This window comes from Cervus elaphus, chromosome 11 (genome assembly GCF_910594005.1).
Source record: "Cervus elaphus chromosome 11, mCerEla1.1, whole genome shotgun sequence".
Classification (NCBI taxonomy): Eukaryota; Metazoa; Chordata; class Mammalia; order Artiodactyla; family Cervidae; genus Cervus; species Cervus elaphus.
The window spans coordinates 78,730,042-78,755,847 of NC_057825.1; the positions used below are offsets into that span (position 1 = coordinate 78,730,042).

Consider the following 25,806-nt stretch of genomic DNA (forward strand, 5'->3'; position numbering starts at 1 on the left):
TCCAGCACATTATTTTCTGCCGACGTGTGTGTTTTCTGCCCATGTAAGTCCGACTTCTCATACACCCCAGTCCATTTCACAGCAAATGGCCCCAAATGGTGTTTATCCTGCTCATTAGGAGCCTGTATCAATTAAGAAGGCCTGGCCCAGCTGCCGCTCAGGTCTGCACCTCCGGGGCTGGCGCGTCTGGGCTCTTCCCACCCGACAGCTGGCTGGGACATCGCGCTCTTCGCCAGACGGGACTCCCGCCACTAAGGGGCCTTGGTGCTTTTCACAAGACCACGGCAGGGCTCTGACATCAGACAGGGCTGTTGTGCGGTGCTTGCACTTTATGGAATTTTAAAAAGCTTACTGTCTGGCTCAGATAGGAGGCTCCAAGCTGTGGGCTGACTGGTTTCTTTCAGTTGTTTGTTTTTAACCAGAAGAGCCTCCACCCGAAACCCCCCACTTACACCCCTTCTGCCAAGCCCATGCCTTGCTTGAGATGTCTTTGTTCCCCTTCACTCATGCCTGACCTTTGTCCCTTGCAAGGGTTAAAGCCTGGGCTTCTGGGTCTGCTCCAAAAGGATTGCTAGGGCGTGGCCTGTGGGTGGATAGCAGGTGTCCTGCCTCTTCCCTGGTGCCTGCTGTCTGTGGGCAGAGGCCACATCCCCTCTTGGGATTTGCCCAGGCCCAGGGGTACCACTCAAACTCACTAACGTGAGCTGGCTGCCGAACAACAATCAGTACAGTGAAACATTTCTTGGAGGAATAAGTTGTCATTTCACTAGTGGAAATGCCAAAAGGCAGCGAATTCCTGGATGGAGCAGCTGTCTAATTCAGAGTGGGGAATCTCACCTGTCATTAGCAATAGAACTTGCTTGTGCTTCTGACTAAAATTCATAACATGACGTTAGAAGCTTAGAGACAAAGCTCTGTGGGGCTGGGAGATGGAGGTATTAATGGTGGGCCCATGCTGAGAATGACACTTCTATTTTCCAGAAGCATAAAATGGTATTTTTTCCCACCGAAACTGAACGAGAAGCTATTACAATTCAACATTTAGACAGGCATTAAAGCACACTTTCAATACAAGTTGAAATTATGTTTTTACTTCCGTGGCCTGAATTCATTAGCAAATGAGTTAGGTTTCCTTCTTTTGGGGCTTGGACAAACAAGGACGTTTTTTTTTTTTGTTTTTTTAATTGAAATATAGTTGACAGGGAGGTTGTTCTTATGTCTTCTTTCTCTTCCCCACCTTGAATCCCATAAGCCTGTGCTATCCTACCCCATAGCCACTAGCTGTATGTGTCTATCCAAATTAAAATGAAAAGGTTGTAAAAGTACAAATGAAGTTCTTCAGTTGCATTAGCCACTTCTTAAGTGCTTGATAGCCATACCTGGCCAGCCCAGACAAAGAACATTACCATCATTACCCAATGTTCTATTGGGCTGCTAACCTATCTTTATTATTAAAGTTAACTGTGCCTTTTTGGGTAGTATTTATTGATAGCATTTTTGTATCCTGTGCATAATTTAAATAATAAGTCAGTGAAATGACCTTTTCCCCCCGCTAAATCTCCTCCTTTCCAAGCCCCACCACATGCACAGATCCCATCACCCTAATGTGCTGGCTTCATGGCTCCATGAAGTTTCTTTTTCACCTGACCCCTTTTTTCCCCCTATTTTTGGGCCATGCCACGTGGTATGTGGGCTCTTGATTCCCCCACCAGAGATCGAACCCATGTCCGCTGCAGTAGAAGCTTGGTGTCTTCACCACTGGACCTCCAGGGACATCCCTTGTGGCCCTGCCTAGAAATGAAAACATCTCCATGATTTTCTAAATTCTAGGTCTGCAAGCCCAGGAGAGCTGTCCTGTCCAATGGCGTCAGACCAGCCTCTGTTCATCTCTTAGTCAATTGCCTCACTGTGTCAGGGCCACTGTTGCTGTCCCACTTAGGCAGACCCCAAGATCCTAATCAGCCTGATTATACCCATTTTCCCTGGGGGCCATCTCTTAATTGATGGGACTGTGTCAAAAGTGGTGAAAACTTGACCTCAGGCAGGAGTTCAGGCGGAACTCCACTTGTGCCCATGAGGTCCTGCTGAATGGCTATGGACCTCCAGTGGCTGTCCACACAGGTTACACATGGCTTCACCAAGGGAATTTACCAGAAAGTGATTTCTTCACTGTAATCACTGTAAAAGCAGGTTTGGTCTTTTTGGCTTTGTTTTTGATTCTGAAGCACAAAACATCACCAAGAGTAGCTGTTTTTGCATCATTTAACTTAGAGTCCTAGCAGCCTGTTCACTCTAAAGCTTGCAGGATAAATGGCACTTTTACAACCCACCGGAAATTAAGTGCTAGTTGACTGACAGCTCTATAGCTTTCTGGGAAAAGTCTGTGGCCACTGCTCTCCATTTCTAATTTGATCAGCTCCTGGAGAGGAGCCGGCTGGGGACGGACAGACCCCAGCATTTCCAGGCCTGCTGGCCTGGTTAGCATTCCTGTGGCTAAGATGTTATCTGGGACACTGAACTTGGCTGGATAGGGTCTCAGCTCAAGAGACAAACCTCTGCGGATCCTCGGGGAGAGACTGATTAGAGAGCCCATGGAACCTAGAGAGCTCCTTGGGTTTTCTGCAGGACCTGCCTTGGCCTTGCTGCCCCATCTGTATCCATCTCCGGGCCAGGGGAGGGTTGCCCCAGTCGGTTTGTGTTGTGGATAATCTGAAAAGCTCTCCTCCTCTCGTTGAGAGTCCTCTGGAAATTCAGCCCCATTAACCTATTGCAAAGCAATAATGCTCTATTGTTTCTGAAAGAATCCTTGCAGTGAGAGACGGCAAAGGAGAAATTATTACCGACCTAAGTTATTAGATCCATTCCACAGAACATTTTTTAAAACCCAAGATAGTTTTCCTGAGAGAAAACGTAATGCGATTGCTTTACGCACCTGATGCCACCATTCTCTGCCTCTAGCAGCAAGCCTGCTGCCAAAAACAAGGGGCGTCACAGTGATGGGCTGCAGAGCATGTGACTGGGGCAGCCAGGCAGGACAATGGCCGAGAAGCCAGAAACAACAAGAGAAGAAACAGTGAAATGAGATCCACCCAGATGGTAAACACAGCACCAGAGTTCAGCAAACACGCACACTCCCTCGAGGGTGGGGGTGTAGGGGGAAGCTGCTGGCAGGTCTCTCTAGAGATGGATAGAAACTTCAGGGGGGCTAGGAAGACAGGGGCACTGACTGGGATTGTTATCACCATGCTAAGTCTGAGAGGTACCCTTTGTTATGTGCTGGATGCCAAGATTGGGGAAGGGGTGTGTCAGAGAAAAAGATTCATAGGATCTGGCAAAAGCTTGCTCCATCCTGTCTGCCCAGTAACAACCGTAACTGCTACAGTTTAATGAGTTATTGGAGAAGGAAATGGCAACCCACTCCAGTGCTCCTGCCTGGAGAATCCCATGGACAGAGGAGCCTGGCAGACTACTGTCCATGGGGTCGCAAAGAGTCGGACACAATTGAGCGGCTAAACCACCACCACCACTGTGTTCTAGGCATGCAGTCCTCACAAATTAGATATAATGCCCATTTTATAGATAGACAGAGGCACAGTGAAGTTGAATGAAGAATCTCACTCAACTGTGGCAGGGGAATAAACCTCCAGTTAAACCCTGCTGATAGTTAGCATCACAGGACTTGCAGTTGACTGGACTAAGGAGATCCTCCTTGCACAATGATGGAGAAATGAAAAGTGATTTTTATGATTTGGGACAGTTGTTAAGAGCCTGGGAAGTAACATGCAATATTCGGATTCAGTTGTTCTCTGTGTTATTCATAATCCTAAATCACTTATTTTGACTGAGTAAATGGAATTGGTTGAGAGAGACATTGAATAGAACCTATTCTTTAAATTTGCAGAGATTTTCGTAATACTCTCGTTTCTTTTTAGTGAGTGTGGGAGAGCTGGGGACCAGGAAGAAGGTGGAGAATTCAAAATCAAACATAGAAAAGATTCTCCATAAAAAAAAGAAAACACGTCTAGAGATGATTGCTCCATAAACAAAACATGAGTGCACACAGCAATTTCATGTTCTCATTCCACCCACTCGGTTGTTCTTAATGATTCAAGAACAGAACTGCCTGGGCAGATTTACAGGCTCCACGTTTCTGACATCTGTGCCCAAAACAAGGCTGTGTCTGTTTGCAGAGCACTTGCTTCTGCTTTGGGAGAAAACACAAACACCTTGATTCAATTTTTCCCTTTGTTATGATTTAAATGAAAATCGATGCAGCTAGTTTGCATCCGTGGGCTGTTGGCACCGGGAATAGGTATCAAGGAAGGACAAGATAGCCTTGAAGTCTGGGGACTGAATGAGACGTGAAGCTCACACAACTGTATGCCAACAATCTTGTCTTCTTCCAGTTCACCCCACTGTTAGAAAGCCAACTTCACCTGGAAACCTTTGGGTTTTTGGATTGGTGCTTTGGCAAATTCCTCTACTGGGTCGGAAGGCAGGGGTGTGGCTGGGAGTCCCAGGCTCAGGGCCCTGGGCCTCTTGACTCAGGCTTTCTGAGTTTCTCAGCTGGAGTTTGCGGAATGTTATGCTGTTTCTGGCGCCTCTTCTTTTAAGGGGGAAATTGGCTTTCCTTGGGCTGCCCAGGTGGTTCAGTGGTAAAGAATCTGCCTGCCAGTGCAGGAGACACAGGTTTGATCCCTGGGTTGGGAAGATCCCTGGGAGAAGGAAATGGCAACCCACTCCAGTATTCCTGCTGGGAAAATTCCATGGACAGAGAGGAGCCTGGTGGGCTATAGTCCATGGGGTAGCAAAGAGTTGGACATGACTGAGCCAGTGAACACTGGTTTTTCATTAGACGTTTTTCTCAGATTTATAACTTTATCCTACTTTTCCCACCTGTGGCCTTGCTTCCCAGACTATCATGGTGACAGTCAGAGGCCTGTCCATTTCTTGGAAGAAGAAGACCCAGGCTGACCTCCCCGGCCCTCCTCCCCAAGTCATTCTGGAATCCTGGAATCACCTGGCATGCTGTGCCCAGGTAGCAGTGAACACAGGTTGGTATTTTTGCTACTTAGTAACACACTTATGCTCCTGTGATTTAGAACCTTCATTTCACCTCTGAGACTCAAAGTGAGGTAGTAACCTTCCCAAGGTAACTGAGCTTGTCCGGAGAAAGAGCTGGGATTTAAACCTCTGTGGGCTTCCCTGGTAGCTCAGGTGGTAAAGAATCTGCCTGCCAATGCGCGAGACCTAGCTTCAACCCCTGGGTTTGGAAGATCCCCTGGAGGAAGGCATGGCAACCCACTCCAGTGTTCTTGCCTGGAGAATCCCATTGACAGAGGAGCCTGGTAGGTAGGGTACAGTCCATGGGGTCACAAAGAGTCAGACACGATGGAACGACTAACACTAAGACTGGTATTACAGCCCACGTACCCGTCACCCTCCTCAGAAGGTGATCTGAAGTTAGGGTCATGATTTTGGGTTTCATGCACATCTCCACTATGTGAGAATCTGAGGTGGAAGGGGAGGCAAGTAAAATTATGGACTTGGCATTTTATTTTAGTGCAGATGCCAAAAAGTTGGCTATATTTTCATGGACACCTGACTCCTCTCTTTGGCCTTTAAACTTTAAAGATAAATTCCACGTCTTTGGGGGCTGTGTTCACACGGGGTTCCACCTGACAGCTCTAGTCTGATTTCCCATGCCCTTTGCTACTCTTGGGGAAAGGAGAAAGGAAGAGGGGAAAATGAAAGAGAGAAGGGGGTGGCGGCTAAAGACTTGGAAAGATTTTTAGCTTAGTTTTTATTATAACCAAGTAACTTTACCAAACAGTAAATCCAGTACACTTAAAATTCTAATGCTTTGTATCATGCAAAATTGATTTTTTTGCTTGTATTGATTGATTGCAAATCAATTTTTAGTATTTTAGTATTTTTACTCAAAATTATTTCCTATATAGGCTTTCATATATTTACAAAGTTTCTTTTAACTTTTTAAGCACATATCATCTTTTTAAAAAATCTGTTTATTTATTATTGGTTGTGCTGGGTCTTCACTGCTGTGTATGGACTTTCTCTAGTTGAGCGGGGGCTGCTCTTCATTGCCTGGAGAATCCCAGGGACAGGGGAGCCTGGTGGGCTGCAGTCCATGGGGTTGCTATGAGTCGGACACGACAGAGTGACTTCACTTTCACTTTTCACTTTCACGCATTGGAGAAGGAAATGGCAAACCACTCCAGTGTTCTTGCCTGGAGAATCCCAGGGATGGAGGAGCCTGGTGGGCTGCCGTCTATGGGGTCGCACAGAGTCGGACACGACTGAAGTGACTTAGCATCAGCAGCAGCAGCAGCTGTTCATTGCTGTGCATGAACTTCTCATTCATCACATACCATCTTATTTAATCCTTGCATTGTTGGTTGGTTGGTTTAATTGCTCAGTCACGTCCCACTCTTTGTGACTCTATGGACTGTAGCCTGCCAGTCTCCTCTGTCCATGGGATTTCCCAGCAAGAATACTGGAGTGGGTTGCCATTTCTTTCTCCAGGGGATCTTCCTGACCCAGGGATGGAACTTGTGTTTCCTGCCTGGCAGGTGGATTCTTTACCACTGAGCCACCTGGGAATCCTTGTATACACCCTGTTAATTTGGAATTTTTGTTCTGTGGCCAGGAGAGGTTAAGGAATTAGCCTGAGGTTGCAAATCTAGTGCAGGGCTGGGAACTGGATATATTGGTTTCAGTGGCTATGGAGCATCCCATGTTTTGATAATGGATAGAGTCAGATTTTTCTGAAGACAAAAAGTTCTACTATTTCAAAAGAAAATAATCCAGCAACATTCACCAAGGTGTATGGTTCCTAATCTCCTTTTCTGCTTGGTCACCAGCTTTCATGTAATCAGGGCACTCATGTTAACAGCCTGGCGTGGTTGCTGGTTTCTCAAGGCAGTGTGTGGAGAGGAAGTCCCTCTTCCTTCCTTCCTCCTCCCTTCCTTCTTGCTTTTTCTTCTTTTCTCCAGCAGCTGCGTGAAGAACTACTATAGTGTTAACTCTTATTTGTTTATTCACTCATTCATTCTTTCCCTCAAATCTTTGTGGAGAAGAAGCACCATAGTATTGACTCTAATGATCAGAATGGCCCTTGAGTGAGGTTCTTATGGCTTAATACTTTTGGGGACTGTGGCTCGATACGTTCCTCACACCTACATAAGGGATGATCAAAGAATATTCTAAATGAATTGGTAGCTTAGGGTAGAAGTACATGGAAACACTTAAAAATTCTAGTTTTTACACCATTTGGTAATTTTGTATTCTTTATCAGTGTATGTATGGACTTATAAGAATCATACATGCCCACTGTAAAATATTCCAATACTGCAGACACATTTCAGGCAGGCAGTGAGAATCTCCAGTCATTAGGGAACACCCTCCAACCTCAACCTGGAGAAGGCCACTGCTAACCTTTTCATTTTGTGTATAAGACAACATTACATATTCTATATTTTTATAGATGATGTTCATGTAAATTTGCATGAATCTTGTTCTGGATCTCAACTTTTTTCTATGCATAATTAAGTGTATTTAAGATGATTTAAAATAAATTATGAGTCATACCTCCGTCTTTCTTCACCAGCGAAATGAGATGTGATGTGTCAAAATTGAGTTAAATCCATAATCTCTGTGGATGTGCTTTTGACTTGCACATAACGAAAATCATGCAGGCAAAAGTGAGGCAGCTTCACACACCATATTGACATTCAACAAGGAGAAGGTCAGACCAGGGAGTTGATGTTAGTATGTTCATCCCAAACTGCAATAAAGCTGTCTCAGCAACTGCAATCCCAGCTGCTGCTCCCTGCTTTTGGGTAAGAAATGCACCATTCAGACCTTCAGCTCCTTTGTTATGAAAATACCATGATTTAACAAAGGTTTAATTGTTTTTCAACCATATTGATATAATCTAGATTTCACGTTTCAAAGACAAACATAAAATTGCCATACCAGATAGGGCTTTACTTGACAAAAAGACTAAGAAATGACAGCTGAGATTTCTAATTCTGCCACGTGAAAATTACTGAATAATTGCATGAATGGTGTTATCATTCTGAAAATCATAAAATACATGTGGCTTTCCATTTTGTTTTCCAGTATTTTCCTGGGGATGTTTTCCTTGGGGATATCACTAGCAGTTTTAAATGTTAGAAAAATGTTTTCCCTCTACCTTCTTTTTTGCCAAAGAGAGGGTGGACTATTATGGTCTGTTTTCCACCGGGGAAGCTTTCTTAGAATGGGCAAAATCTACGTCCACAAACGTGCTTCCACAGGTTAGAAAGGTTCTACAGTTTGCGGGTTTGGCAGCAAAGAAACAGTAAAGTGAGGGAAAGCAGGACCTTCTATAGGTCCTTATTTGAGAGAGACCCTCTCCATGATAAATCATCCTGGAACAGATGTTCATTAGTCATATTTCTGCTCCCAACTGGTGACACCAGAGCCAGGTGATATATGAACCCTTCTGAAGACAAGGAAGGAATGAAAGAATCAGCAAATGGAGTCCACAGTGACCTCAGCAACTACAGGGCTTACATACTTTAACTCTGGCAGACCCACTCAGTGTCAAATTTTTACAAGTCAGCTCTGAAAAAATTGGGGACTTCCCTGGCAGTCCAGTGGTTAAAGACTCTGCTTCCCAATGCATGGGGCATGGGTTTGATCCCTGGTCAGGGAACTGGGATTCCACATGTCTTGGAATGCAGCCAAAAACTGAAGGGAAAAAACAACAACAACAACAACAACAGAAAGAAAGAAAAAGATTCTGAGAAAATTGGAGAATTTAAAAAATTAAGAACTATTTCACAAGGATGCATTACTATCTAACATTCAGTACAACCAATTTAAAATTTATATTGATCTTCCAAGCATTCCTGAGGGCTTTGACAGAGCGACCTGCCAGAGGCCATTAGCACGCAGCCTTCACAAATGGAGAGGCAGCAGCATTCTGACTCACTGGGAGCCAGACTGGCATTTGCACTCACTCAAATCATTTGACAATTAACAAGCTTCTCTGCACTAGGAATTGTGGTCACTTCCCTTCAGAATAGGATCCAGGAAACAACCTGAAGGGATCATGATCTAAAGCAAGATCATGCTTTGATGTTGGGTGGGATTATGCAAATAAGAATGAGAATAGGGCGCTTTAGTGCTGTCAGAATGTGCTGCGGTTTATTTGGGAAATGAGACAAAATCTTCCTATGATCAGCCACTCCATGTGACATCCCAACCCACACTCTGCTACTGACATTTTATCTCCCACTGAACAGCCCGGCTGTTGTAACATTTTCAGGAGTCTTAATTTATGTCTTGCAGAATCTAAAATCAGATGGCAGGAACTTTAAGAAAATAATCAGTGTTGACAGGCACCTTTATACTTCAAGAAGCTGGTACACCTTAGTGCTGCTAAAAGCTGGGGGATGTTCTCTACCTTTTTCTTCCAAAATATGTCTAGAAGACAGTTGGGTTAGAGCTAGGGAGCTGTCCCAAATCATTAAATTTCTCTTCTCAGTCTAAACTCCATGAAAGACCTTTCTTTCCACCCAGTGTTAGCTAACAAGCTCATTCTCCTTTCGTGGTATGAGTGACTCCAGGATTTAATAAATTAATTAACTTAAATAAGAAAAATTAACTGAGATTTTTTTAATTTTAATTTTTTGGAACTATATACTATCATTTTATCAGAGGCTCAGTCATACATTTGATAATGTAAGAAACAACAGTTTTGTAAAACAGGTGAAATACAAGTAACTTAGCTAGCAGTATTCGTAAAGTTATAAGTAAGAATTAAGCCAAGAACCCCCATTAGGTGCAGTCTAGTATAGCTGAAGCTGTCTGACTTAGTCTATTCTGTACCAATCCCTATATTTGGGGGAAATTTGGATAGGGAGATGCCGCTGGGCTTGCCGATGAAGTCCTGGTGGTGCAGAATTCTTATATGTAGCCAAGAACCATGGAAAAGTAACTCAAAGGTAAGATCAGCAAGGTAACGTGTGTAACTGTTAATTCTCAGAACACTAGTGACGGAAGATATTCTAATGATGATGATTCCTACTCTATAGAAGAGAAAGTGGGGCTCAGAAAATGTAAATAACTAGCGGCAATCACTCAGCCTTAAAGAAACTGTAACTCAAAACCAAATCACGTGTTCTTTCTATCACAATGCTGCTTCATAAAAGTAGTTGACTTTGGACTGGTTGGCCACATGAATATTCTAAAACCTTTGCTCTTTAGAGTCTCAGCAGTGCTGAACACTTGGGGCTCTTGGGCTTACACCTGCCAAAGCTGGGATGCGAGTGTACATCCTAGCTCTGGAGTATTCACCCTGCATCTGCTTCTTCTCAGAGTGGAGTTATATCTACTTATCTACTGTGTGTGCGTGTTCAGTTGCATCTAACTCTTTGTGACCCCATGGACTGTAGCCTGTCATGCCCCTTTGTCCATGGGATTCTTCGAAAGGCAAGAATCCTGGAGTGGGTTGCCATGCCGTTGTCCAGGGAATCTTCCTAATCCATGGATCAAACCTGAGTCTCCTGCATCTCCTGCATTGCAGGCAGGTTCTTTACTACTGAGCCACCGGGAATGCCCCCTGCTTTATCTATTATGTAGTGCTTAAGGTGTCTCAGCAGCTTAAGCTGCCCAGGTGTCTCAGTGGTAAAGAATCTGCCTGCCAATGCAGGAGATGCAGGTTCGATCCCTGGATTGGGAAGGTCCCCTGGAGAGGGAAATGGCAACCCGCTCCAGTATTCTTGCCTAGGAAAGAACAGGACAGAGGGGCCAGGTGGGCTACAGTCCATGAGGTCACAAAGAGTTGGACACGACTGAGTAACTGAGCAGCCACGGTGCTTAAGAGTACAGATTCTTGAGCCAGATGACTGGCTCTGCCACTCACTGATAGCTGACCTGGGCAAGTTACTTTTCTGGGCCTCGTTTTCCTGTCTAGTAAGATGGAGATGATAATGTTGCAGGAAGGGGGACCCCTTCCAGGGCCCGGAATTGGACTCTTGCTAACACTCGGAAATGAATTGTCCGAGGAGACACATGTGCTGACAAAGCAAGAGATTTTATTGAGAAAGGGTGCCTGGGGGGAGAGCAGGAGGGTAAGGGAACCAGGAGAACTGCTCTGCCACGTGGCACACAGTCTCGGGTTTTATGGTGATGGGATTGGTTTCCGGGTTGTCTTTAGCCAGTCATTCTGACTCAGAATCCTTCCTGATGGTGCAAGCCTTGTTCAGCCAAGATGGATGCCAGAGAGAAGGATTCTGGGAGGTGGTCGGACATGCAGTGTCTCCTCTTGACCTTTCCTGAACTCTTCCAGTTGGTGGTGGCTTATTAGTTCCCTGTTCCTTACCAGGACTTCCTGTCCTAAAACAACTCATGCAAATGGTTACTATGGTGCCTGGCCAGGGTGGGTGGCTTCAGTCAGTGTGCTTCCCCTAACAATAATAGCACCTGTATCTCATAGGATTGTTGTAAAGCTTAAATGAGTTTATTTATGGAAAATGTTATATACAGGTTAGCATCACCTGTCAGTTTGCCACATGCTTTCATGAGTGCACTATAAATGCACTTATAACACACTTGTGAAAACCTCTGGTTAGATGATAAAGCCAAGACAGGCTTTGTTTTATTCCAGGAGGCAGGAAACTATGAATTGTATACTCCTTTTATACACTACACTGCATGTAGTGGAGATTCTAAAAACATTTTAAAACTGAACTGAAGTGGATGCTACCAGAACTGAAAGGGGTAGTCCTGTTCTTTCAGGCTCAAGCTCCAGATTTTTCAAATATTTAGGCCACCTCTCCTCCACTCCCCACCTCATTTATCTCCAAGGGCAGAGCCCAGGGAAAGGATGAATAATCAGTTCCCATAAAGCTTAGGCAAGAGTAAAAATCAGTTCTGAGAATTGTGCAAAATTTATGTCCCTGTGCCTTAAGTTCATAGGAAGTGTAGATGTATTTCCTCTGCATAAAGCTCAGGAGACTATCTTTATACATTGATATTATTGGGGCGAAACCCCAACAGCTTGCAGGAGGTGTTTCCAATTTTTCTTATTTGTTCCACACCGCTCCTAGATTGCCAGAGAAGCCTAGCTACGGGTGCATACTCCTGGGCCGACGCTCCACGAGGTGACCTAGGTAGGGGAGGAGCTAAGATCAGTAAAGGTGGAGAGCTGCCCGGAAGCACGGGCTCTCGGGGAGGGAAGGCGGGTACTCTTCCCGCCCCGCCCCTGCCGCCCTAGGCCCCGCCCCGCTCCCCGCCCCGAGCCCGTCCCCTCAACCCTGACAAGTCCCTCAGCCTCCGGCTGGATCTGCGGGGCGCTTGCGCAGTTCTTAGGGCGTCCTGCCCTGCCCGACTCTGTTTAAACGTGAGGGAAAGAAGGACGCGCGTACTTTCTGCACACCGTGCAACAGCGGCTTTCCGCCGTAGAGCTGGGTTTTGCCTTTTTGGCCCTGAGAACCCGGCTTTTTGTCCCCTGACGTGGCTTAAGAGGGCACGTTTTCAGTTAGGCGGTCCCCGGGCAGCCCGCCTTTTGACGCAGGGTCCTTAGGCTGAGACTTCGGCTCACACCCGGGAAGGCGGGGTCCTTCTCTGGGGCAGTCGCGCGGGCAGTGGCTGCGGGAAGTCCAGACGGGGCGTCATGTATTATAAGTTCAGTGGCTTCACGCAGAAATTGGCCGGAGCATGGGCTTCCGACGCCTATAGCCCTCAGGTAAGGGTCGTGCGGCGCCGGTTGGGACAGGAGAAGTAGCGGCCCGGGTCTCATGGTGCGCCTGGCAGTCCTGGCACCCGAGCCAGGCGAGGCTTCTGCCCGCGCTTCGGTTTTGTTGGCCCCTCATCTCTTCTCACCCACTTGCCGCAGCCATGGAACTCCTAATTCTGTAGCTGCTCCCCTGGCTAGCTGGTGTCTGGTGTGGAAGTTGTGCTTCTCACTCAGTAGGAGTCAAGGTGACTCCCGAGGTCGTTGCTTATGGGTCGTGGGGGTGGCTCGTGGGGCCAGAATGGGACCCGACAGAGTCCGAAGTTTGGCCCTGCCCTTTTAAAGGAGAACCAGCCTTTCAGGCGCCTCAGTGTTCCATTCCATTGTCACTGTCCTGCTGCAGCCTAAAACACAGTTTCATCCATTCAGCAGATTTGGGAGCTGGGGTGACGGCAACAACGGAAGCCATAAGGACAGGAGGGGCTGTGTGATCAGAATTAGGACACTTAGTTAATTCACATGTTTGGGTGAGTCTTCGTAGTTACGTGCAAAGAGCTGACATTTTCCCGGCTGTAAAGTGGTTGACGGTTGCTTTTGAACGGTTTGAAAAGTATTGCGATTTCGCTCAGATTTTGCCGGAGCGAATTGAAGGATCAGTCTCCAGCTTATAGTGTAGAGGTGAAGGACTTTTAGAGTCCCAGATTCTTAATTTAGGCTCAGGTCTTGGTTTAGCTGCTTTCATTTTATGACCTTGACCAAGTTAATTCATTGTGAGCTCAGTTTTCTCTAGAGCAGCTGTAATACAGATTAAATGAGGTGTTTGTCAGGTGACTAGCAATCGTTGTCAGGTGGCTGTTACTGGATAAGCTGTTCTCTAGAAACTAGGTCTGAGATACCATCGTTTTCATCCCTCACCCTCAGAGTAGGTAGGCAAGGGTTGATGAGATATGCATTTGGAAAACTGGATAGAACCATAAGGGCCCCAGGTGGGATGTAGAGAATGCTCTATCCTTACCTCCTCCTCATTCTATGAAACACTGCAACTTGCTCAAGGGAGAGATGTTTAAGAATGACTTCAATCTAAGAATAGGTATGCTGTTAATGGGGCTTCCCTGGTGGCTCAGCCCTAGAGAGTCTGTCTGCAATGTAGGAGACCCTGGTTGAATCCCTGGGTCAGGAAGATCCCCTGGAGAATGAAATGGCAACCCGCTCCAGTATTCTTGCCTGGAAAATTCCATAGACAGAGGAGCCAGGCGGCCTGAAGTCCATGCGGTGCAAGAGTTGGACACCAATTAGCGACTAAACTGACACAGGATAGGGAGGGCAAGAAAAAGGGCAAGTTTTTTTGGGTTGTGGGGTTGGGGAGTAAGGGTCCAGATTGAGCTCATGATAATATGTCGTGTCTGGTTGCAGCTGGGTTTATGAATATGAAGTTTAATAGATCTAGGTGTCTTTAGCCCGTAGGTGGTAGTAGAAGCTGTGGTGGGAGAGATCATCCAGGGAGCACATTAGGAAAGAACGATGGAGTTTTGATCAGATTGCAGAAACATGAAGGGTGAGTGGAGGAGGAAAATTTATCAAAAAAAACAATTGAGGGTTGGAAGGAATTGACAAAAGTGACTGGCTTTGCAGATTATAAGAAATAACCATTTCTATTCATATTGGCTTCTGTAAAGCAAATACTCTTCTACTATAGAGATGTGTATTTTTCAGCAGGTGGATCTTAAAATGTTACAGTTTGAGTTTGGACAAACACACTGTGTAACCCACACTTACAAACATATATAACATTACATCACTCCCAGGAAGTTCCTTTTTATTCTTGCCCTGTCAGTCCCTGTCCATCTTCCTATTCTTTTTTATATCACTAGATATAGATAGTTTTGCCTGTTTTTGAATTTCATATAAATGGAACCACACAATACTGTTTTGTATAAGCCTCTAATTTATCAGTATTTTTGAAGTTCATTCATGTTACATGTGTTCCTTTTATTGCAGTACAGAATTTCATTGTATGAATATATCATAGTTGATCTTTTCCATTGGATGTAGAATTTCTTTATTAATAGAGTTTTAGCATAATTTAGATTTTTTTGTTGTTGTTTTTTAGTCGCTAAGTTGTGTCTGACTCTTTGCAACCTCATGAACCACAGCACACCAGGCTTCCCTGTCCTTCACTACCTCTCAGAGTTTGCTTAAACTCATATGCATTGAATCGGTGATACCATCCAACCATCTCATCCTCTCGCCCTCTTCTCCTGCCCTCAGTCTTCCCTAGCATCAGGGTCTTTTCCAATGAGTCGGTTCTTTGCATCAGGTGGCATTGTATTGGAGCTTCAGCTTCACCACCAGTCCTTCCAATGAATATTCAGGGTTGGTTTCCTTTAGGATTGACAGGTTTGATCTCCTTGCTGTCCACAGGACTCTTAGCTAGTAAGAAAAAGTAAAATTTTAAACTAAAACTGACAATCCTGAAATTAAATTAGCACTTTGAGCAGATATTACCCCAAGATGCATTTGGTACAGATAAGGACTTCAGAGTTCTAGCATTACTTGAATTGGTGTTTCTCTTGAGAATTTGAACTTCTTAGTTTCTTAAAGATTTCTTAAGTTATGTTGAAAGAAACAATATTGTGAGGGTTTATATGAATTGTAGACTTCAGAGTGATTGTTACAGATATCCCCAAACCAAGTATTCTGACTTTGGTTATTAGGAGTACTTCAATTTTTCCTTTCTTGAAAACACTTAAGGTGTAAAATTTTGTAAATGTAAGTTGATGTTTGTAATTTTCAGTGTTATATAAAGTGAATAATATGCATTGAGTAACCTAATAATGGAAAAGCTAGTTCTCTAACAAAAGTACAGGTAGACTTTTAAGTCAACATGATGGCAAGTGATTGTGGGGAGGGTATTTTCCAGTGGTTGAGTGAAAAGCCTTTTCCCTACTTCTCTGTGTTCTGTGTCAAAAGTAGAGGCCAATAAGCATTTGGAAAGATATGCTTTTAACATCATAAGTCATTAGGGAAATAAAAATCAAAACCACAGGGAGATTCCTCTTCACACCTGCTTTAAAAGAAAAAAAAAGACAGCAGAATGTGAGAATGTGAAGAGACTGGAACCCTACTGCATTGTGGTGGGAATGTACAATTGTACAGCCTCTTTGGAAAACAGTTTGGCATTTTCTAAAACAGTGAAGCATAATTTTACCATATGGTCCAGCAGTTCTTCTCATTAAGATGATAGGATATTCTAGGTTAAGGGAATTGCGAGAATGAAGGGGAAGAGGGGGGCTGCAAGGGCATCATTGGGTAGGTCATTTTGGTTGTTCTGGATGGAGGTAGAGCGTGATGGAAGGACATTTGTGAGACACGAATAGGAATTTACAAAGCAACTGGATGCGGAAAGTTGTGGTCGAGTCTTGTCCAGAGGTTGAAACAAGGGCATGTGTCTTCCCTTTAGTTTCACGAAAGGTTGATGATGACGGAGTGTGTATCATGATCAGAGCTGTGTTTGAAAAGATACTCTGATTGGGAGAAACCAGTGCCAGGGAGGCCTGTTACAGAAGAGTTCTGGGTCTTCTCAGTAAGAGTAGAGGGAGAATCAGAGGTCTGGAGGGTGAGTACTTAGCACCCGCTGAAGGAGATTTTGGAAATGAGGAAGGAGGACTTCAGGGTGACTGGGTAATGGAAGAATGGCGGTGGTTTCCACAGAAGCAGGGATGTTTCTGTGGGAAACAGCTGGGTGAATTTTGAACATTCTGGGTATGAAGTCTCCAGGAAATGGTGGTGATACCTAGCTGGCAATTAGAAATGAAGGACTCGATCACTGCGGATTGAAACTTATTTGTGGTCCTAAATCAGAATGAAAGCACTCCTAAGTTTCTGTCATTTAAAAATTAAAACATTTTTGGAATACTCTTATTTCTCCACCTTCTTCCTCTTCTTCAAACCTAAAAGATAAAAGAAAAGGAAAACTTTGGGCCAGTCAGTTTTGAGGTGAAAAAAATCATACTTACTTTTTAAAAGGAAAAATTTGGAGCAGCTAAAATAGACTAGGAAGAACTCAGCTATGAAACATAGTAACAGGTGAATAGCTCTTCATCAGTTTTAGAAGTAGTGATTGTGTATGTAAATAGCTGAGATTCATACTAAGCAAAAGCTGTGATTTCTACTTGGTCACCAGTCCGCTTATTTTAAGAACAGCTTTCAGTTTTCTTGTTGCTCTGGTCTGTGTGGGAGGCTCTACCATCAAGTGCTAATTTTCATGACTTTGGTTCTGAAACATGCAAGTTTACACTGCATTGAAACTGCAGGCTTCCTTGGTTTATTAGTACATTCAACAAATATTTACTAAATGTGCTCTGTGCGAGTTGCTTTTCTCAGTCTTGGGAAGTAAGAAAAGTGAACAAAATATGCCTAAATCCTGCCCTCATGGGGCTTCCATTGCATTAGGGAGAGTGATCGTGTGTTAGATGTCATAGTGCTATGGAGAAAAATAAGGCAGCGAAGGGGAGAGATGGTTAGCGGTGCATGGAGCGGGACACGCAATGTTTAAAAATGGTGGTAAGGGGAGGTCTCACTGAGAAGGCGACATGAGGTGAGGGTGCATGCCATGTAATCACCTGGAGAGAGCATTCTAGGCAGAGGGAACATGCCTGGGGCTTGGGAGGCGTAAGGGCTTTTCCGGAATTCTGGGGAGACCAGGATGGTGTAAAGTGGGGGATGGTGAGGGGTGCATCTCATGGGGTTCTGAATGTCCTTTCAAGTACATTGAGCTTTTCTCAGGGGGATTGGAGGCCTTTGGGAGGGTTTGAGTTAAGTAGTGCCAACCTCTGTTTTAATACAATTACTGGTTGCTGCATTAAGAGTGGACTGCAAGGCAGGAAAGATGGAATGGAAGCAGGGTGAGCACTGAGGAGGCTGTTGTAAAAATCTAGGAGTTTGGACCAGGATGTGGATTGGTGAAGATAGGTGAGAAGTGGTCAGGTTCTAAATATAATTTGAGTGCAGAACCAAAAGTATTTTCAAACATGTGAGTGAATGGTGTGAAGAACAGTTTCAAGGTTTTTGGCCCAAGTACTGGAAGGATGGTGGTATCATTTATTGAGATGAGGAGGGCGCATTGGAGGCTCATAATTCTTCTAGGCTGGGGCAGCCATAGCCCTGCAAAAGGCGTGGGTGAAGGGATTTGCTGTAGGTCCCTTCCTGTAAATACAGCTTCCTGGTCTGCTCTTGAGAAGCCTAGTGCTAGTCTTACCTAGCTGCCTTGAAACACTGGAAACATGACTGCCCTTCAATTGTTGGGAGGTTTAATGATGGGTAGGGTGAAGTACTTACCATTCTTTTTGCCTTTGGGGCCAAGACAGCTTATTATTGATAGTATGGTTTAATGAACATGTGTGGGTTTGAACCTCATCTTACTCACAGTGTTTCTGAGCTTTGTTTTAATCATCTACTATTTGGGCTGATAATACTTAATTTATGGGGTTGATGTGAAGAGTAAATTTAGTTGTAAAGATTGTGTAAGAACCTGAAAAGGCGCTTATTACAAGTGAGAAAAGCAGAATGTGGGGTTTTGCACTGTGACTATAAAGATTAAAATATGCTTATGAAAAACAGATTGGAGGAGAATATACATTTCACAGTATATATATATTTATATTATATTATACAATATATATTTATATATATATAAATATATATTTATATATATATTATACAATATATATATATATTTCAAGCCATTTTGAAAGTTGCTTGGCATGCTGCTGCTAAGTTGCTTCAGTCATGTCTGACTCTGTGTGATCCCATAGACGGCAGCCCAGCAGCCTCCCCCCGTCCCTGGGATTCTCCAGGCAAGAACACTAGAGTGGGCTGCCATTTCCTTCTCCAATGCAGGAAAGTGCAAAGTTAAAGTGAGGTCGCTCAGTGACTCTTAGCGACCCCGTGGACTGCAGCCCAGCAGGCTCCCCCGTCCCTGGGGCTCTCCAGGCGAGAGGACTGGAGTGGCTGCCATCGCCTTCTCCATGCTTGATATGAAGTGTTTTAAAATTTTTGCAGTTCGAGGGGAAGTGATCATTAGGAGAAAATACAGAGTTCACAGAATGGTAAAGGAACGTCTCATCTCTAGCTTGAAGAGAGATCTTTTCTATAGCCTTGTTATCTCAGTAGTTGGAACTCTTGTTCCTATCTCTGACTCCTGAGTCTCTGAGTGTGTTATAAGCCAGATGTAGACCAACAGCAAGTGAACTTGAAGCGCTGTTTTTGAGCAGTAGTTGACGGGAGGTAGCACAGGCAGGTAGGACTTAAATGCCAGGGCTTTGGGCTTGAGTCTCCACACTTGGGCCTTTTTTTTTTTTTTTTTTAATTTATTTCTTTTGGCTGTGCTGGCCCTTCGCTGTTGCTTGGGCTTTTCTCTAGTTGCGGTGATGGGCTACTCTCTAGTTGGGGCGTGCGGCTTCTCACTGCGGTGCCTTCTGTTGTGGCGCATAGGCTCTAGGGTGTGTGGGCTTCAGTAGCTGTGGCGCACGGCTAGGTGCTCCTAGGCGTGAGGGATCTGCCCAGACCAGGGATCAAACCCACGTCTCCTGCATTGACAGGCAGATTCTTTATCACTGAGTCACCAGGGAAGCCCTAGGTCTGTGTTTTTGTTATGTGTTCTCAGGCAAGTTACCCTTTCTGATCCAGTTTTCTCCTCTGTAAAAAGGGAAAGGTAACGTCTTACTAAGATTGCTGTCAGGATTAAATGGAATTATGCATATGAAATTCCTAACATGATGCTGGGCACGTAACAGGAGCTTAGTAGATATTAGCTGTTATTATTCCGTAACATTAATATCTGTAATGGCAGATGTTGTGTCTTACTCATTATGTATTTTCATTATAGAGTAAGTCCTCAGTAAAATATGTTGAATGAGTGAAAGCAGGACAGAAAAAAAGGCCATGATTAATTCCCATTTATGGGATCCTGTCAGAAGAAATAGAAGCCAAGTTTACTTTAATACCTTTCTGTTGCTCTGTTGAGCCCAGTGCTTGCCTGGTGAAAGTAACGTTGTGATCTTTAGGTCTCTTGTTAATTATAGATAAAGTTAGAATTTTTTTTTTTTTGAAGAGGTTAAGAAAAGTCTGAAAATTCTGTTAATTTGAGCAAAAGGTTTCCTTTTTCATCTGTGAAATGGAAGGGCTGAACTTGAACCTTGCTTTCTAACTTTAAGATTTTATTTTTCTGAGTTAGAATTTAATATGAAATGGTTAAAAAAAGGAGTTCCTTAATGTGACCCTTAAGTTCCTTAATATCATCTGCAGGTTATTTTGGAGAATTATTTATCTGCCACTGTAGGTTTATTCCATCAGATAGAAACCCAGAGTTACCCTTAGGTTCCTTTTTAAAAAAACAGTTTTCTTGAGATATAATCCACATATCATACATTCACTCATTTTAAAGTGTACAATTAAATGGTTTTAGTGTATTCACAGAGAACATGCAATCATTACCCTGTTAATTTTAGAGCATTTTTTTATCACCTTAGAAAGAAGGCTATATCAGCCATCACCAGCCTCTTCCTTAGCACCCTCCCTCCCATCCCTAGTTCAGTTCAGTTCAGTTCAGTTGCTCAGTCGTGTCCGACTCTTTGTGACCCCATGAATCGCAGCACGCCAGGCCTCCCTGTCCATCACCAACTCCCGGAGTTTACTCAAACTCATGCCTATCGAGTCGGTGATGCCATCCAGCCATCTCATCCTCTGTCGTCCCCTTCTCCTCCTGCCCCCCAATCCCTCCCAGCATCAGGGTCTTTTCCAATGAGTCAACTCTTCGCATGAGGTGGCCAAAGTACTGGAGTTTCAGCTTCAGCATCAGTCCTTCCAGTGAGCACCCAGGACTGATCTCCTTCAAGATGGACTGGTTGGATCTCCTTGCAGTCCAAGGGACTCTCAAGAGTCTTCTCCAACACCGCAGTTCAAAAGCATCAATTTTTCAGCGCTCAGCTTTCTTCACAGTCCAACTCTCACATCCATACGTGACCACTGGAAAAACCATAGCCTTGACCAGATGGACCTTTGTTGGCAAAGTATGTCTCTGCTTTTTAATATGCTGTCTAGGTTGGTCATAACTTTCCTTCCAGGGAGTAAGCATCTGTTAATTTCATGGCTGCAGTCACCATGCACAGTGATTTTGGAGCCCCAAAAAATGAAGTCTGACACTGTTTCCACTGTCTCCCCATCTGTTTCCCATGAGGTGATGGGACCAGATGCCGTGATCTTAGTTTTCTGAATGTTAAGCTTTAAGCCAACTTTTTCACTCTCCTCTTTCACTTTCATCAATCCCTAAGTAACCACTAATTTACTGTCTCTGTAAATATCCCTATTCAGGACTTTCGTATGAATGGGATCATAAAATTTGTGATCCTTTGTGACTGATTACTTCTCCTCAGTGTACTGTGTTTAAGGTTTATCCATATGGCAGCATGTATCAGTACTTCATTTCTCTCCCCCTCCCAGGTTCTTTTTATCAATAAGACTGTGTGTTCTTCCTTTATCGGTTCGTGTGGCTTGGGGAGCAGTTGCCTCCTCACATCTCATTCAGCTTACGTTTATTGACTACTGCTGTGTACCAGACCCCACCTTAGGCGCGTACTGCTTCACGCAGTCCACTCTGCATTTGTCATCAGCATGTCACACATGAGAACACCGGGGTTTTCTTTTTAAATTTTACTATATGTATGCGTGTGTGTGTGTGTGTATTTAAAGATTTATTTATTTATTTTTGGCTACACTGGGTCTCCCTTGCTGCGTGGGCTTTCTCTAGTGTGGCAAGTGGGGCTAGTCTTGGTTGCAGTGTGTGGGCTTATTGCGATGGCTTCTCTCGTGGAGCACAGGCTCTAGGCACACGGGCTTCAGTGGTTGTGGCTCTGGGGCTCTAGAGGGCAGGCCCAGTGGTTGTGGTACACCGGCTTAGTTGCTCCATGGCGTGTGGAATCTTCCCAGGCCAGGGATCGAACCCACGTCCCTTGCATTGCAAGGCAATTTCTTAACCACTGGATCACCAGGGAAGCCCCGAGATATGTTTTATAACATTGATTTATTAATGCCAGAAAGTTCAGTTACTCTAATTGTTTTGCTTCCTGGTCCTGAAAGGTAGCTCTCTTCCCCTTACAAGCTCTTCCAAATTGAGATATTTCCTTACTGTGTGTCTGCAGAGTTTCTGAAGTCCACTTCAGGGATCGAGATATTGGTACACCTACTTACTCAGAGGAGACAAGGAACAGTGAGGTCTCTTTTGAAATTTAACTCAAAGTTCATCCAGATTGTAACTGTTTTACTGGTTGGATGAGAAGACAGACACGATGGGTATATCTGGATGCCCAGATTGGGCCTTCGTTGTGGTTTGCTTCCCTACCATCCCCTTCCTCTACCTTCATAGACAAGAGAGTTCTTGACTGTATTTGCTCTGGGAAAGTGGGCCAGGGTGTTCTGTTCAAAGTTTAAGGACTTTAAATGCTGTATGACGTGGAGATGCTTCTCGCTGTGTGGTGGCCTGCTCCAGACAGCCTGTTCGTGGAAAGGTTGGTTCACAGGCCCAGATACACTTTAAACTTGACCAATTTCCTTTTTTCCTGCAGGGATTAAGGCCTGTTGTTTCCACAGAAGCACCGCCTATCATATTTGCCACACCAACTAAACTGAGTTCCAGTTCTATTGCATATGATTATGCTGGGAAAAACACAGTTCCAGAGCTGCAGAAGTTTTTCCAGGTCAGAGAAGACACTCTTAAGAACAGTGAAGGCTGTGAAATGAATGGGCTTAAAAAACCCTTTGAAACTGAGTCTTAGTCTAATTTGCTACTCACTCGCCTGTTTTTCCTTAAATAAAATTCTCTGTATTTTAGTTTGAGCCATTAACTGGTAGAACTTTGTGTAGAAAGAAACTGATAAAAGAAGGGAGGATGAGTAATTTTCTCATCAGTATTTAAGGGTGTACAGATTTTTAAATTGCATATGTAGCTGTTGATCATCCACTGGATGGAGGAAGCAATAACATATATAATATATAATAGCATTGTGAATTATTCAATATATCTTTGGCTTTGTGACACATGCAGTGACTTTAGGCAATGTTTTCTTTTAATTGTTTTTTGCTTGCTTGATACTAAAATTCACCGAACTGTTGGTAGAAGTGAAGTCTCTCTTGGGTTTGCTGATTAGCAGAGAGAAGCTAGGATTGGATTTTAAAATATTATTAATGTTAATCTACATACATTTAATTGAGAGGTCAGTGACTGGACTGTATTTCAGGCGTTGTGGGAGTGGCAGTAGCTGTTACTGCTGTCGCTGGAAGGTAGCTTCCTCTTCCTCAAAAATACGTCCAGATTTAGGACCAGCTTGAGAACTTTTGATCATTTTATTCTTTTTTTATCTGAGAAGTAAGACTTGGGCATTTGGGGTCTTGAGTTGGGATGGGGAGGGATTTTTGAGACTGTGCAAAACAATGGATTAAATATTTTATGGAGTTTTGTTATTAAATAGGGGTTTAGCAGTCTTATAGAAGGAAGGCAGGTGAATGCAAAACGGCCTTGAACCGATTAATTGAGCAGGTGTGCTCAGACTGCATCCACTAATGATCAGAAGTCAGATTAAATGTAAAGCATTTCTTACGCTTATAAGTCTTTAATTAGCTGCTGATTACCTTTGCCTTAAAAAAGAAGTCACCAGTGCTCCTTTTGTAATTAAGCAGTATGTGATAAATTCCTTAGAAATTTGGAATTTGTTGCATGCTTGTTTCTGAGACTGCATCTTGGAGAATGATTTTTGACTTACAGACTGCATTTGACTTCAGCTGCATTTGTAAGAAAATATACCAAGTGTTTTAGTTCACATTCTAGTAGATTTGGGCTTTTTCCACTGCAGCGGGTTGGTGGGTTAATTATAAAGTAGAGGCCTTTGTCCTATACTAGCCTAAATTGTGAAAATCTTTTTCTTATCAACTGTGTCCTTGATAATCCTCTCTTTCTAGAAATCTGACGGTGTGCCTGTCCACCTGAAACGCGGCCTGCCCGACCAAATGTTGTACCGGACCACCATGGCGCTGACAGTGGGCGGGACCCTCTACTGCCTGATCGCCCTCTACATGGCCTCACGGCCCAGAAACAAATGAGTCAGGCTGCAGAGGCCTGGTTCGCTTGTTGGCACACATCCTTTGAATTTTCATTTTTCATTATTTCTGTAATTTTTTTGTTTTTTACTCGAATGTCCCACTTAACATTCTTAAAGAAGAGCAGAAAGATATTAAGACAATATTTTGGTTTGTTATGGAAATGCACGTGGCCTGCCAGAGCTCATTCAGCAGTTAAAACTATTGTTTAAAGAAACGATGTTGCTCCCTGCATTTGGGCTCCTAATTTCCCTGGAGCTTCTGATGAAGGTTGCACACAGGCTCATTAGTGGCCATCTGTGCTGAGGTCCCTGGGGACTTACGGTGGAGTATTGAACATGGGGTGGGGCAGCCTTTCTGGATTAGGATATGACTGAGGAAGGGAGATAGAAGCTCAGGCCAGGCACATGAAAATGTTAGCCACCTTGGGGGCTTTTCTATCTTGCAGTTCAATGTTAATAGGAATTATTTGCAGCCTGCCTCCATTCGTCGGGCAGTTTGTTTCAAAGGGTTATTTGCGTCATCTCAGATCTTCAGTGAAATTTTATGTGTAATTGTTATGTATTTATTCCACCATGGGAACAGAGAACACCTGTTTAGTGTTGCACTTTAGACCAATGTCTGTTTTATTAATACAGCTGTGACACAGATTCTCCTTTACCTTTTAAAAATGTTATGGCTTTGAATTATGATTTATTTTAATTGTGGAATAAATACACGAATGAAAAAAAATCTCAAGTTTAAAGTCCTTTTAAATAAGTTTTCAAAGTACTTTCAGAAAAACATCGGAGGCATCTTATACCCGAGTCTAATTTCTTTCTTTTTAATTAGACACCAGATAATCTTTACAAAATGGTTCCTCAAAGTCAAGTAACAGGAGGCAAATGGCACGTTGATGATTACCATATGGTTCCTTACAAGAAGCTGCCTGACTCTTCTGAAATGTGCGTGTAACACACAGTTCATTTAGACAGTAATTTCCTGTGCTGTCACAATTGGTAGACTTCACATGCTCTATATTAATGCTGGAAAAGGTGGAATTTTATTATTATAAAGTCGTGGTCTGTCTTTTGCCATAGCAAAGAACAGTGACCTCTTACCGAAGATAAAATGCGGCTTATGAAAACACTCAATATTATTCTCACAGGCTAGGAACCTCTTATTTGTCTATACAAGTCTAAACTTCCCTGATATTTCCTTGAAGTTTCTATTTTGAAATATTTCAGACTACAGAAAGATTGTAAGAATGGTACAATATACACCTGTCTGTACACATCTTCACTTAGACAAACAGTTATCAATATATTGTCCCCTTTGCTTTTTCTTGCTCTCTCAAACACAGGCACACACATATTTGGTTTTTGCTGAATCATTTAAGATAAAGCTATGGAATTGTAATTCAGCCATAAATACTTTAGACAGTATCTCCTAAGAATGAGGACATTTCATTATCATGTCCCTTTAGTCTCCTTTTATGCAGAACAGTCCTCACTGTCCTTCATGATATTGACCACTTTGGAGTTCAGGGCAGTATTTAGTACAACATCCTTCAATTTGGACTTATCTTACTGTCTCCTCATGATTGGATTCAGGCTAAGCAGTTTTGTCAGGAGTTTTTCCTATATGGTGTGATGTCATTGTATCAAGTGGTGCTTGATACCAGTTTGTCCCATTATGGGAGATTTGAAGTTGGCTAACTTAATTAGGGCTTCCCTGGTGGCTCAGACGGTAAGGAATCTGCCTGCAATGCCGGAGACCTGGTTTCCATCCCTGGGATGGGAAGATCCCCTGGAGTAGGGCATAGCAACCCACTCCAGTATTCTTGCCTAGAGAGTCCCGATGGATGTAGCCTGCCAGGCTCCTCTGTCCATGGGGATGCAAAAAGTCTTAATTAAGATGTTACAGATACCCTT

General features: G+C 43.7%; 1 protein-coding gene across 1 annotated transcript; it reads left to right on the top strand.

Annotated features, from left to right (window-relative positions):
- Window positions 1-12,316: 12,316 nt before the first annotated feature.
- LOC122703714 (cytochrome c oxidase subunit 7A-related protein, mitochondrial) lies at window positions 12,317-24,625 on the top strand. The gene is made up of 3 exons (XM_043918154.1): window positions 12,317-12,757; window positions 22,366-22,497; window positions 23,756-24,625. The coding sequence occupies exons 1-3, from the start codon at window positions 12,686-12,688 to the stop codon at window positions 23,894-23,896; spliced, it is 345 nt and encodes a 114-aa protein (XP_043774089.1). The 5' UTR covers window positions 12,317-12,685; the 3' UTR covers window positions 23,897-24,625.
- Window positions 24,626-25,806: the final 1,181 nt, after the last annotated feature.

Coding starts and splice junctions, on each gene's coding strand:
- LOC122703714 (XM_043918154.1), top strand. CDS start 12,686: ATGTATTATAAGTTCAGTGGCTTCACGCAGAAATTGGCCGGAGCATGG. Junction 12,758..22,365: donor CCGACGCCTATAGCCCTCAG/GTAAGGGTCGTG, acceptor TTTTTCCTGCAG/GGATTAAGGCCTGTTGTTTC. Junction 22,498..23,755: donor AGCTGCAGAAGTTTTTCCAG/GTCAGAGAAGAC, acceptor CTCTCTTTCTAG/AAATCTGACGGTGTGCCTGT.